Source organism: Nicotiana tabacum, chromosome 6 (genome assembly GCF_000715075.1).
Source record: "Nicotiana tabacum cultivar K326 chromosome 6, ASM71507v2, whole genome shotgun sequence".
In the NCBI taxonomy this organism is placed as follows: domain Eukaryota; kingdom Viridiplantae; phylum Streptophyta; class Magnoliopsida; order Solanales; family Solanaceae; genus Nicotiana; species Nicotiana tabacum.
The window spans coordinates 172391423-172406343 of record NC_134085.1 but is presented as its reverse complement, the minus strand read 5'-3'; the positions used below and the strand labels follow the sequence as shown (position 1 = coordinate 172406343).

General features: G+C 37.2%; 1 protein-coding gene across 1 annotated transcript; it reads right to left on the bottom strand.

Annotated features, from left to right (window-relative positions):
- Positions 1–1215: 1215 nt before the first annotated feature.
- On the bottom strand, positions 1216–4822 carry LOC107781082 (uncharacterized). The gene has a single exon (XM_016601717.2). It carries the CDS (start codon positions 4323–4325, stop codon positions 1395–1397), a length of 2931 nt encoding a protein of 976 aa, XP_016457203.1. The 5' UTR covers positions 4326–4822; the 3' UTR covers positions 1216–1394.
- Positions 4823–14921: the final 10099 nt, after the last annotated feature.

Sequence of the window (14921 nt, the reverse complement as noted above, 5' to 3'; positions counted from 1 at the left end):
GCCCAGGCCATATCTCGCATTTGCGACACATTGCTCGCATTTGCGATGCGAAGCCTGCAGGCCTATAGCATACTAGCAATTCCCTAAGTTAAAATTTCACTTTATGGCCTATCCAAAACTCACCCGAGCCCTCGTGGCTCCAAACCAAACATGCACACCAACCTAAAAACATCATACGGACTCGCTCGCGCATTCAAATTACTAAAATAACGTCAACAATTATGAATTTAGCATCAAAATCATGAAATTTCTCAAGAACTTCAAATTTTCCATTTTTCTCAAAAACGATCTGATTCACGTCGTTTCAAGTACGTTTCTTACCAAACTTCACAGACTTATCTTAAATCACATATAAGACCTGTACCGGGCGCCGGAACCAAAATACGGGTCTGATACCATCAAGTTTTAAACACTTTTAATTTCCAAAACTCATAAACAATTTCAAAAAATAATTTTCTTTAAAAATTCATTTCTCACACTTGGGAACTCGGAATTCGATTCCGGGCATACGCCCAAGTCCCATATTTTCCTACGGACCCTCCGGGCCCTTCCAATCACGGGTCCGGGTCCGTTTACCCAAAATATTGACCGAAGTCAACTTAAACTCATTTTAAATGCAAAATTCATCATTTTTCGCAGATTTTCACAAAATTGCTTTCCGGCTATGCGCCCGGACTGCGCACGCAAATCAAGGTGATGCCGAAAGAGGTTTTTAAGGCCTTGGAACGCAGAATTCACTTTTAAAACAAGCGATCACATAGGTAGTCATTTACTTTTGTACGGAGACAAATGTGTTTAATTTAAAACAGTTTCGTGATTTAAAATGCTTTGCAATATTTGGTTATGTTAATATTTGAAGACAATCGTCCTCAATAGGCGAACAAATTTATGTTTAAGAAGCTATGACTTTCACTCTTACTTTATATTATTGCTTCTTCCAAATGTTTACATTGTTATCAATATATACTACTCATTTATATTAGGAAACAACACTACATCAATGTCCCACCTCCCATCTTCCACAACTTCATCATATGCTGTCGACCTCCATATCTAATCAATTATCGAAAAGTTATCTAAAAAGTATTTTTTTTTTTCGTAAAATTTTGGACAAGTAATTGGTCACACCATAACCCAAAAATACTTTTTTGGAAAAATGAAAGCAATGGTTCGGTTGATTTGCTCATTGTCTTCACTATGTGGTAGACATACATCTCTCATAATCATGTCATTGCATATAATTGAGTATTCACAAGGTAATTGCTCTTTACATGTAAACCCCACTGAAGTAAACAAATTATCTGAATACATCAAAAAAATATACAAAGTAGACAAAAAAAAAGAAGAAATATGATATGAATCATGAATGAGCAAATTAAAGCAAATAGAAATTCTCAAACTAATGGTCTTTCCGATCTATCTGATGAACTCTTGCTAAGGTTAAACATGCATGTTCCTGTAGATATTTGCTTCTCTTTATATGGAGATTTAACTGGTGACATATTGTTCACATTCCAGTATTTACTCCCACTTTTAAACTCTTCTCCATAAACCCAATTTCCCTCTTCTTTTTTCTTCTCAAATCCACCAGTCTCTGAACATGAAATTGTAACCTTTCTCCAGTTGCACCAGATTCTCAACATAATATAAAGCAAAACCATGCATATGACAGTGGCAGTTAACACAATGGCAACAGTAATCCCTACAACACCAGCATTTGACAGCCGCTTTGTCTCTTGTCCCTTTAATTCAGAACAGGATAATAACGGTGGGCCACATAACTTATTATTACCTGTGAAAGAGCTCAGTGGAAATCCTGAAAATGTGGAAGGAATTTGGCCCTGGAAATGATTGTATGATAAATTGAGCCTATGCAAACTTGATAACTTTTCAAGTGATGGTGGGACTTTTCCTTCAAGTTGATTGAATGAAAGATTTAATCTTTCTAACTTCACAAGATTTCCAAGTGATGAAGGAATTTCACCAGAAAGGTGATTTTTGCTCAGGTCTAATATCACTTGTAACTCGGATAGGGTGCCGATTTCATAAGGGATTGAGCCACTCAGATTATTCTCAGAAAGCCTTAGCTCATAAAGCTTCTTGCATTGTTGAAGAGTTGAAGGAATGGAACCAGAAAGATTGTTACTTTGAAGATCCAGGACATTTAAACTTGTGAGATTTCCCAATTCTGGTGGTATGTTACCAGATAATTTATTGCTACTTAGAGAAAGTTTGAGCAATCGCGGACAGTTGCCTAGTTCTGCTGGAACTGTTCCAGTGAAATTGTTAAATGAAAGATCAAGTTCGCCAAGACCTTCTATGACTCCTAACCAAGTGGGGATTTTCCCCGAAAATTGATTAGAGCTGAGGAGAAAATGACCAAGGTTTTTTAGGCCAGAAAAGGAAGGTACTAGATCTCCGGTCAAATTGTTGAATGACAAATCAAGGAACCTGAGATCCTCAAGTTGTCCAAGTTCAGAAGGGAGTTCACCAGTGAAAAAATTAATAGCAAGGCGAAGACGAGTTAGGTTTTTCGACAAGGCTAGCTCAGATGGGATAGGACCAGAGAAGCTGTTGTTTGTTAAGTCAAGAACAGTCAAGGAATGTGAACTAGCTAGAGGAGAAATGCTTCCACTAAACTTATTATGAGAAAAGTTAATAATGCTGAGATTTTTTAAAAGGGAAAGAGATTCAGGTAATGGACCTTCAAAGGAATTGTTGTAAAGAGTAATCAGGTCCAGTTCTGAGAGAAATCTGAAAGTTGGTGGAATTGATCCTGAGAGTTTGTTATCAGCCAAAGCCAGTTTTTGAAGCTTACTGCAGTAGCCTAAGCTTGGCGGGATTGGACCGGACAACTCATTCTGCCTCAGCTGAAGAATAACAAGATTCTTAAGCCTGCCAATGGTAGTAGGAATAGAGCCTGAAAATTGATTACCAAAGAAATCAACGCTCGTTAAGCTGGAGCAGTTTGTCAACTCTATTGGTATACTTCCTGACAACTGGTTTTCATAGAGGTACAGTTCACTCAGCCTCTGAAGCTTTCCTATTTCAACTGGAATTCCACCAGAATGCATGTTATGAAACAGGTATAAATCTTCCAGGTTAGTCAAGTTTCCAATTTCAGGCGGTATAGTTCCAGTAAAGGTGTTATTGTTGAGCAGGAGATCAGTGAGATTTTCTAGCCTGTCGATGCCTCGTGGCAGCATTCCTCCAAAGTTGTTACTGGAAAGATCCAGTTGTCGTAGGGACGTGCAATTTAGTAGCTCCAAGGGGAAGCTTCCGGATAGCTTATTCTCAGCCAGAATAAGTAGGCTTAAGCTTGAACCGTGGAGGCAGAAGTTACTCGGGATGCTTCCTGTTAACAAGTTTCCAGAGAGAGCTAAAGTCTGAAGATTCTTCAGCTGAGTGTTGAGAAGAGATATGGTTCCTGAAAGATTGTTGTTTGATAAATCCAATTTCTCAAGCTGAACCAACTGGTTAAGCTCGAAAGGAATTTCGCCCTCCAAATCATTGCCATACAAGTTTAAGTACTTCAAATTGGAAAGATGTCTCAGCTCAACAGAAATTGAACCAGAAATGCTGTTGTTGGCCAGGTTCAGGATTTCGAGCGATTCAAGCTGACTGATTGAGGCAGGAATCCGTCCCCTAATCCTGTTGTTTGATGCTGCAAAATTTTGAAGATTTTTGCAGCCGCCAATTGATTCTGGAATGGGGCCAGTAAGACTGTTTTGCTGCAAGTCAAGATTTTTCAGATGTTTTAGATTACCAATCTCATTTGGTATCTTTCCACTGAACTGGCAATAAGCAAGAGCCAGGACTCTCAACTCGGACAAGTCACCAATTTCTGGTATCAATTGACCTGTCAACATATTGGCTCCAATTCTAAGAACTTGCAGCTTTCTCAGATTACCAATCTCTACAGGAATTTCACCTGTGAGAAAATTGGAAAAAAGAAGTAATTCCTCCAAGTTATGAAGCTCTCCTAATTCAAGAGGGATTGTTCCATTAAGAAAATTGTCTGATAAATCAATCACTCGTAGAGAAGTGAGATGCGCGAGTTCTGGAGATATTGAACCTTCTAGTCCTGAAGAAGAAAGATTCAGGCTCACTATATGAGATTGATCATTTGCACATGCCACTCCATTCCAGGTACATATGCTTGTTCCTTCAGACCAGTTTTCAAGAATTCCATATGGATCAACAAAATTTGACTTTATTCTTAAAAGCCAATAAGCATCAGATTGGCCATCTGGAGAAGAAAGAGCTAAAACAACACTAAGTGTTGTCAAGAAAAGCAAAAGATGAGAAAGATGAAAGTTTCCCATGTTAATATTTGAGAATGGAAAACAATCTTGGAACTTAAATTGAAAAATGCATGATTTATGAAAGAATTTGTGGACTTGTTTTTAGCATGAAACTCATATATTTGATAAGAGAGATATACGAGGAAAATTATCAAGTGTCCTTAGTTGGCAAGGCAAAAGGAATTTGGAGTTTAAATAGTTTGATAGAAGTAGTCCTGCCTAATCATCTTTCTAATAAAGTTGATGACAATCAGCATGAAAAGTTTTCTTAGTTTAATAATAGTTTTTTAGTGTTATTATAAGACTCTTCCCTCTTTTCACTTTCAAAGTTCTAGGTAAAAGGTGTGATATTGTAACCTTTTTTTCTTTTTGGTATGAGGGTAATCATAGAATTATGGGCATATGTTAGTAGCTTTTTAGATGATGAAATGTATGAAGATAAGATAGTGTGATGGCTACGTTGAAAAATACTTCAAAAAAGAACAAAAAAAGATATGGGAAGAGTCCCACTTGCCCCTTTAAAACAATCAAGAAAAAGTGGGCCTTTCTCTAGAAAAGTGGGGCTTTCTCTAGAAAGTTGATGTATTTTCTTGAATTAGATACAGAGAGAATGTTATGAAAATTCTTTGGAATCTATTGCAAAAGTTTAGATCAGGTTTGACTTTTGAAGAAATTTGCTTAAATAAGCTTCACCCTTTTGTCAACTTAAATTGGTGTAACTCCATTAGTATATAATTTGTGAAAAACCCTCTAGCTTGCTCTTCTTTATCACCTCCAGAATATTTAACTTGAATCCTGGAATTTCTCCATCAAAACAACAATTTTGTTGTTCTATTTTTTTTTTCTCTGACTTGGATTTCATTTGTCGTATAGATTTCAAGATTTTACAAATTTAATGAAATTCTTGAGGAAATGTCCTAAATAAATCTTAACTTATCAACTAGCCAGTAATCATGCACTTATCAAAATTAGCCAAGCACATATATGTTGGGAATAAACCCCTTACCAAAATAATATTCACGGTAATAAAGCGGAATAATAATGTAGCACCGAGATACGGTAATTAACAAGAATAAAAGAGTAACAATGACACCAAAATTTTTACGTGGAAAACCCTTCTGAATAAGGGAAAAAAACCACGACCCCGAGAGGAGCAACTGATATCACTATAGTAAGGAATTTTACACTTTGTAGGTCGGAGGTAAATACTCCAAAGACCACTACAACACTCAAAAGAAATAACCCTCTTTTGATATTCCCACCTCACTACAATATCGCTCACTCTCTATTTTCCTCACAGACTATTTTCTTATACCTTGTCTGTGAAACCTCACTCTTTCTTTCTCTCTTTGTTGGTATGTAGAAATGAGAGTTGAAGCTCTCCTTTTATAGCCAAAGCTTCACCCTCTAAAGCCTACAATATTTGACAATTTACACACACTTTTCACAATTCAACAAAGTTGGCTACCAAACCAAAGAAATTCAACAAGGTTGGCTACCAAACCAAACTAATTCAACAAGGTTGGCTACCAACCAAACCAAGTCAACAAGGTTGGCTACCAAACCAAAGAAAACTCTTATTAGGCACATGCCTAATACTTCTTCAATGAGATGGACATCATCAATCTCCCCCTCCAGTCTCATTCATCTAGAGGAGGTAGCACTGTCTTCTAGTTTGAGTGCATGCCGACAAGTTCTTTGCATAGCTCGAACTTGTTCCTTGGTACCACCTTGGTCAGCATATCTGCGGGATTCTCACTTGTAGAAATCTTCAAGACTTTTAGAGATTCATCATCTACCATTTCTCGAATCCAATGATATCTCACATCAATGTGTTTGGTCCTTGCATGGTACATAGAGTTCTTGCTAAGGTCTATTGCACTTTGACTGTCACAATAGACGACATACTCCTTCTGATGCAATCCAAGCTCTTGAAGGAATCGCTTGAGCCATATCATCTCCTTGCCAGTTTCTGTAGCGGCAATGTACTCTGCTTCAGTTGTTGAAAGTGCAACGCACTTCTGCAACTTAGACTGCCATGATATAGCTCCCCCTGAAAATGTAAATAAATATCCAGTAGTAGATTTTCTGTTGTCAATGTCACCTGCCATATCAGCATTTGTATAGCCCTTCAAGATTGGATCAGATCCTCCAAAGCACAAACAATCTCCCGTGGTACCTCTCAGGTACCTGAGTATCCACTTGACTGCTTCCCAATGTTCCTTTCCAGGATTTTCAAGAAACCTGCTGACAACACCAACTGCGTGAGCAATATCAGGTCTAGTACATACCATTGCATACATCAAGCTTCCGACTGCTGAAGCATAAGGAACTTTAGCCATGTTCCCTTTCTCCTCCACTGTTGTAGGACACATCTTCTTACTCAACTTTAGATGACCAGCAAGAGGTGTGCTGACTGGCTTAGCATTCTTCATGTTGAAGCGTTCTAGTACACGTTCAATGTACTTCTCCTGAGATAGCCACAACTTTCTACTTGTTCTCTCTCGAACTATCTTCATCCCTAGAATTTGTTGTGCTGGGCCCAAGTCCTTCATATCAAATGACTTGGACAGATCTCCTTTCAACTTTGCTATCAACCCCTTGTCTTTTCCTACAATTAACATGTCATCCACATACAACAACAATATAATAAAGTTATTCTCAGAAAATCTTTTGAAGTATACACATGGATCAGAATAGGTCTTTAGGTATGTTTGACTTTTCATGAATGAATCAAACTTCATGTACCACTGCCTTGGTGCCTGCTTCAATCCATAAAGACTCTTATTCAATTTGCACACCATGTGTTTCTTTCCAGCTACTTCAAATCCTTCTGGTTGCTCCATATAAATCTCCTCTTCCAAATCTCCATGAAGAAATGCAGTTTTCACATCCAACTGCTCCACTTCAAGATCTAGGCTAGCTGCTAAGCTCAAAATTGTTCGAATAGAAGTCATTTTAACAACGGGGGAGAAAATTTCGTCAAAATCAATACCTTTCTTCTGTTCGAAGCCTTTAACCACCAATCGAGCTTTGTATCTGACCAGCTTGCCATCTCCATCTTTCTTGAGTTTAAAGACCCATTTGCATTTGAGTGGTCTTTTACCCTTTGGAAGTTCAACCAGCTTGTATGTGCCATTTTTCTGTAGAGATTCCATCTCTTCTTGCATAGCTTTCATCCACTGGTTCTTTTCTGGATGGGACAACACCTCCTTAAGACTTTCTGGCTCCCCCTCATCACTGATGAGGACATACTCTGTGGAAGGGTACCTGCGTGACTCTACCCTTGGCCTCTCTGATCTCCTTACAGGTTGAGGTTGTTCTTCTCCCTGAGTGGGGTGCTCCACTTCCTCGACACCTTCATCAAGTTGCTCCCCCTGCTCGGCAACCTCGTCGGTCGTACTTTCTGCACTTGTGGGATTGTTAGAAGTAGAAGGAATAGTAACAAAGTTAGGAATTATACCATTCTTCGCCTTTTCTGACATATCAGCAGCAGTTCCAACTTCACTTTCTCGGAAGACTACATCTCTGCTTCTGATGACCTTCTTCTTTACAGGATCCCACAGTCTGTACCCGAACTCTTCATCTCCATATCCGATAAATATGCAGGGAACAGATTTATCATCCAGCTTTGTTCTCTGCTCTTTTGGTACATGTGCAAAAGCTCTGCAACCGAACACCTTCAGATGCGAGTAGGACACTTCCTTGTTGGTCCAGACTCTCTCTGGGATTTCAAACGCCAACGGAACTGATGGACTCCTATTGATCAGGTAACAGGCTGTCTGAACTGCTTCACCCCAGAATGACTTAGGCAGTTTAGCCATTCTGAGCATGCTTCTCACCTTCTCCACAATGGTGCGGTTCATCCTCTCGGCTACGCCATTGTGCTGTGGGGTTCCAGGAACTGTCTTTTCATGTCTGATCCCATGACTTGAACAATACTCTTCAAATTCCCTTGAAGTGTACTCACCTCCATTGTCACTTCGGAGACGCTTTAGCTTTCGACCCGTCTCCCTTTCTACTAGAGCATGAAACTTCTGGAAAACTTGAAACACCTGATCTTTGGTTTTCAAAATATAAACCCATAATTTTCGTGAAGCATCATCAATAAAAGTAACAAAATATTTGTTACCGCCCATTGATTCAATTTCCATTGGGCCGCAAACATCAGAATATACTAAATCAAGTATATTCAATTTTCTTTCAGACGATGTCTGAAATGAGACTCTATGCTGCTTACCAAATAAACAGTAGTCACAAGGTTTTACCGTTGTACCTTTGGCATAAGAAATGAGTGATTTCTTGGCAAGAATTTGCAATCCCTTCTCGCTCATATGACCCATTCTTTTGTGCCACAAATCTACAGAAATCTCATCTTGTGCCGCGTTCAATTCACCTTGGCATATTTCTGCATTTGTCCTGTACAACGTGCCACGAGCAACTCCCTTTGCAATCACCAATGATCCCTTAGTGAGTCTCCACTTTTGATTTGCAAAATAGCTCTCGTATCCATCTCGGTCTAAAGCAATTCCCGAGATCAAGTTCATCCGTAAATCAGGTACATGCCGCACATCCTTTAGAACCAATGTGCATCCGACATTTGTCTTGATACAAATGTCACCAATCCCCGCAATCTTTGTGGCATGGTGTTACCCATTTTCACTGTGCCGAAATCACCTGCTACATATCTGCAAAAAAGATCTCTTACTGGTGTGGCATGGTGAGATGCCGCTGTGTCAACCACCCATTCCGACTCTGAACCTGACAGGTGCATGCATTCCTCTTCCTCATTTATAAAGAGGACAACATTATCATTATTTTGCACCATGGCGGCTGTGTTGTCGTCATTCTTCTGGCCACTGGTTTCACCTTTGCCCTTCCTTGGATTTGGGCAATCTCTTTTGAAGTGACCTGGTTGATTACAGTTGTAGCAATTTCTGACTATTGATTTGGATCGGTTCTTTGACTTCCCACGAGCTCCGGATCTACCATAGTTGTTCGAACTCCTTTGATAACTCCTGCCTCTACCTTCTGTGATGAGAGCCTGTCCTTGATTTTCAGGCTTCTTTCTCATCTTCTCATTGAGTAGAAGAGCCGATGTGACATCTTTCAACTCAATAGTAGTCTTACCATGCAGGATAGTTGTTGCCAAATTATCGTACGAAGATGGCAACGAGTTCAATAGCAAGATGGCTTTATCTTCTTCCTCGATTTTCACTCCGAGGTTGGCAAGCTGTGTGATTAGTCCGTTAAACACATTTAAATGTGACAAAAAATTCGTACCTTCACTCATGTGTAGGGCGTATAACTGCTTCTTCAGGTACAATTTATTTGTCAGCGTTTTGGACATGTATAGGCTTTCCAACCTTGTCCAAATTCCTCGTGCAGTGTCTTCATCAATGATGTTATTTACCACATCATCTGATAAGTGCAACCTAATTGCACTAGCAGCTCTTTCATCCAAGTCAGCCCAATCCTCAGCTTTCATGGTATCAGGCTTTTTGGAATCAACATCTAGAACCTTGTGTAATCCTTGTTGGATGAGCAGATCTCTCATCCTTCTTTGCCATGTTGAGAAACCGTTATCTCCGTTGAATTTTGCTACCTCGTACTTTACTCCGGACATTTTTATTTTTTCACCAAGTATAGTACTACCGACAGTGAATAGTATTTCAGTGAACGAGCAGAACCCGTGCTCTGATACCAGTTGTTGGGAATAAACCCCTTACCAAAATAATATTCACGGTAATAAAGCAGAATAATAATGTAGCACCGAGATACGGTAATTAACAAGAATAAAAGAGTAACAATGACACCAAAATTTTTACGTGGAAAACCCTTCTGAATAAGGGAAAAAAAACCACGACCCCGAGAGGAGCAACTGATATCACTATAGTAAGGAATTTTACACTTTGTAGGTCGGAGGTAAATACTCCAAAGACCACTACAACACTCAAAAGAAATAACCCTCTTTTGATATTCCCACCTCACTACAATATCGCTCACTCTCTATTTTCCTCACAGACTATTTTCTTATACCTTGTCTGTGAAACCTCACTCTTTCTTTCTCTCTTTGTTGGTATGTAGAAATGAGAGTTGAAGCTCTCCTTTTATAGCCAAAGCTTCACCCTCTAAAGCCTACAATATTTGACAATTTACACACACTTTTCACAATTCAACAAAGTTGGCTACCAAACCAAAGAAATTCAACAAGGTTGGCTACCAAACCAAACTAATTCAACAAGGTTGGCTACCAACCAAACCAAGTCAACAAGGTTGGCTACCAAACCAAAGAAAACTCTTATTAGGCACATGCCTAATACTTCTTCAATGAGATGGACATCATCAATATAAAAATAGAAACCAAATAAATAAGGATTCTTTCTCTCCAAGAATCACACGCAAAGATCTCCTTCCATATTTTTAAGCGCGATCAGCAATATTAGATGCAAGACGGAAAGGAACTTTTATGGATTAGATAACAAATAAGGTGATGAAATATATATAAGCAAAAGGGACCTTTTTCAATGGGTATGGTTGGAATTCATTAAAAACATACTGATGAGTCAATATACAAAATTTGAGGAAGATTGGAAGTGATTTGGATTGATTTGATATAAAAAATTCGTACTAAAATCGAGTTAAAAAAATTCTTCTCCGGACAGATGTATCTCACACACATGTATACATGTGTTACATATTTAATATAAATATGATACATATATGATATACAAATGATACACGGTGTTATACATATATCATATTTTTTTCCATGTTCATATTCTACTTCGAATTTTTAATTCAAACCACCTCAAAACTCTACCAAATCATCCCAAAAGTGAGATTTATACTGCTTAAGATGTATCCAATCTATTCCAACAATACCCACTCAAAACAAAGCAAAAAAATTGATTTTATTTTTGCTACAAATAGCTAGTTGACTAATATTGGTAATATTTTATGAATTGGCTAATTTTTATACTAACTTACTTATGAGCTAACTTACTTATGAGCTGAAATAACCGGTAATATCTAGGAATAATGACGTGTGTACAGAAACAAAAGTAAGTCGATAAATTCTAAACTGTAGCACAAAGACATGTTTAATTTGATATAACCTGGAGATGTTGAGAGCCCACCTCTCATGAGATTAAATCTAAGGAGAATTTTAATTACCTACCAAGAAATTGAATGCAATTTTACAAAAAGAAATATAAAATTTAACAACTCCAAAGTTTCATAACCGCGTGGTCCGATTCATGACATATAGTACGAACCCAAAAATTAAGGTAGCAGCGCTATCAAGTTGTTGTATTAAACTCGAGCCTATCAATTTTTTTTCATAATTTGGTATAATTGTGTGTCAACTTGTGATTGGAAATTTGCATGCAATTATTCTCATTCCTTTAACCAAATCTCACCTAATACCACATTTAAAATAACTAAAAAACAGAAGAGCAGAGCAACCACATTTGAATTATCTCAAAGAGGGAGCAGTTAGAATTTAATGCTTTAAAATTCAAAATGACCATGTGAACTATTTTTGGTTGTATTAAGATCAAGAAATGTTCAGTTTTTTGTCCACCTGTGCCTATTATTAAGGCTTAAATGTGAAGAAACCATAATTTTATGAGGACTTATTCCTGCCAAAGAAGAACCCAAATACATAAGGACAAATTAGTTAACTTTATTCAAGGGATCTCCTTTAACAATAACATGAATATCTACTTAGTTTTCAGATTTGCTTATTTCTTGAGGAACCCTAGAGAGAATACACTTGCTTTCATCAAGAAATTAACCAGAGATCGCACCATCAAAACTACTAAACAAGCAAAATATTCACTTTCACTCCTAAAATATGTAAAAATTAGCGACGGACAATAACAGTAGCTAAACAGAAAAATTTGTAGTTAATATTATTTAGTGACAAATTAGCGAGATATTATCAAGAAATTCTATTAGCTACGAGCGATTTTGCGACAAATTAGCGACGAAGTTCATAGATAATTTTAATTTTTCTGGTAGTGTTTGTAGATTATGTCACCCTAGTGTTTAATCAACTTCCATTTCCTCCACAGGCAATGCAAGTATTGATCGGGAAAAAATGTCACATTTTCAAGAAAAGACACATCCATTTAACCCATTTAGAGGTTGGATGGTTGGGACATCCTATTTTTAAAAATAAAATTTAAAAAGCATGAACTTTTTGTACGTCGTATGCCCACTTGAAATATTTCCGGACATTTTGGTAAATGGCGATGGAATTGTTAGATCTGATATCTCTTTTAGAAGGGTGGAATTGAAGTATCGTGTTGAACAATTAGGTGTAATTGTTGAGTTTTACAAGGATGAACTCAACGGCGTCAGTTATAATAATGGCAACAAAAAAAAAGATAAAAGGTTGTGGTTCAACAACCTTTGGACATTAGGGAAATATGCTTTCAGTTACTTATCTTTACCCAATTTGAGCATTTTGTCTAAGGTTCCACCTGAAGAAAAACAAATAGAATGAAGCCACAAAAGCACACCAACTCTAGAATTAAGAATGAACGAAGGGATAATTGACATTGACTTCTTAAGACCATGGGTCACAAATAAAAGGATATAAATCCAATAGAGAAGGTGCATTCCATTCATTATTTTAATAGCAACTAGTCACTATATTATGGAGATAATAACAATTTAATTATTCTTTTAATTTGTTGAAATTGGGAGACTTTTCTTCATGAAGAGAAAGACAATGATATTTATGATTCATTGACATTGAAAGTATGAAAAATATCAATCCATTATAGGGAAATAAATAAATTCGGCCAGGCAACGTCATGTGTTGAATTTTACGTGCTAAACCGTCTCCTCAATCAAGAAGTTGACTTCAACTTTGCACTAGGGGCAGGGGTGGACCAAAAAAAAAGGATAGAAATTGATATTAACTTCTGTCCCATTTGATTTTTTGAAAACTAAATTAAAATCATCTATAAACTTCGGGCATAAAAACCCCGTGGAAGAAGGGGAAAGGCCTAGGAATAGCAAGTGGTGCTGGTGCGGGTGCGGGTGCGGGGCGGATTTTTTCTTAACTCGCAAAATTTTAACCTGTCCCGCCCCGCATAGCAATTGCATCCGCGTTCACCCACCCGCATTCATATCCGTGTCCACCCTCCCTGGCCCGCCCCACATACGTGTTTTTATTATTTTTTATTTTGTTAGTTTTGATTTTTTTAATCTTTTGATTGGAAGTTTTTGTAAATTTTTATGATATATACTCGTGCTTTTTATTGATTTTAAAGATTATGGAAGGCTTCAGCTATGGAAAGAAAAAGATAAGATAGTTATGAGAATTAAATCCTGTGCATATGCTGTAAAAGTTACTTAACAAAAATCATTGATATCATAATATCTCTTTATTTTTTAACTTTTTATATTTGATAAATGTATATATATGTTAATTTTACCCTATTCAAGCTTACAATAGGAATGCAACAAATCTTTGTCAGGATCAATTAATAGATTTTTTTCTGTTATGTAGTCACGACTCGCGTATTTGAGCAAAATAAGGACTAAAATTTTGATCAATAAAACATATTTATAATTAATTAATAATTATGTGTTAGATATTACATTATGAGAACTTGTCATAAAAGAATAAAAACTTGGCGTGCAAGTATTGGGTTCAAAGTTCAAACAATATGAAATTTTATTTTGCTTCAATATATTACGTTGAATCAATTTCATTTTCAGAAAGTCCGAAAATTGAGTTTCTTTCTTTGATGAATTTTTTAAATTTGCACCCGCATAGATTTAATTTTTCTTTTATTTCGACCCGCACCGCACTCGCATGTGTCTAAACTCACCCTACCCCCGCCTCATTGCCATTCCTAGAAAAGGGATCTTTGTAACTAGAAAACACACATTTCTCAACAGAAATCTATATATAAATATAAAGTTGGGAATAGAAAAGGTGATGTGGCACTTTCCTGTGACTAGCATTTGTATTTATCTATTTTCTCTTCATTTTTTGCAATTTCTCCTTCATTCTTTATCATTTGTTTGGATTTTTTAATAGTTTGCTTCTTCTGTCCTCCCGTATTATTACTCACTTATTTATTGTTGTATGCAAGTAACTGTGCTGTAAGTAATGGAGGCATTGAAGAGGTGTGACTTTTGGGGGCAATGAATAGTAGCAGGAAAGGAGAAAATTCCGTAATCCAAAAGTATGGTGCTGTAATGTAACGGTGGAGGCAATAAATTATAGTAGCAGTAATTGAGGAAAACAAATAGTCATTTTCTTCCTAAGACAAAATCTCTCTTAACACTACATATAGCACTGATAACATAGAGAATGCTCAATTCATACCAATTGAAAAACCAAGCTTGCTTACTTGGGACGCCCATGGAAGACATGCATGGTCTACCACAGTGTTCATGGTTGTATCACTAACCGAAAAAACAAAGCCTACAAGAAGCTACACGTCCTTAGCCCATGAAGCAACTAAATACATCGTTGGCACTTGAATGAGATACTGGTGCACCTACTTTTTAACATCTCTATGTATATATGTGATTCGTCTGTATTGGAAAAGAATGTATAGTGTATTTTGAATATATGGGAAAAACTCT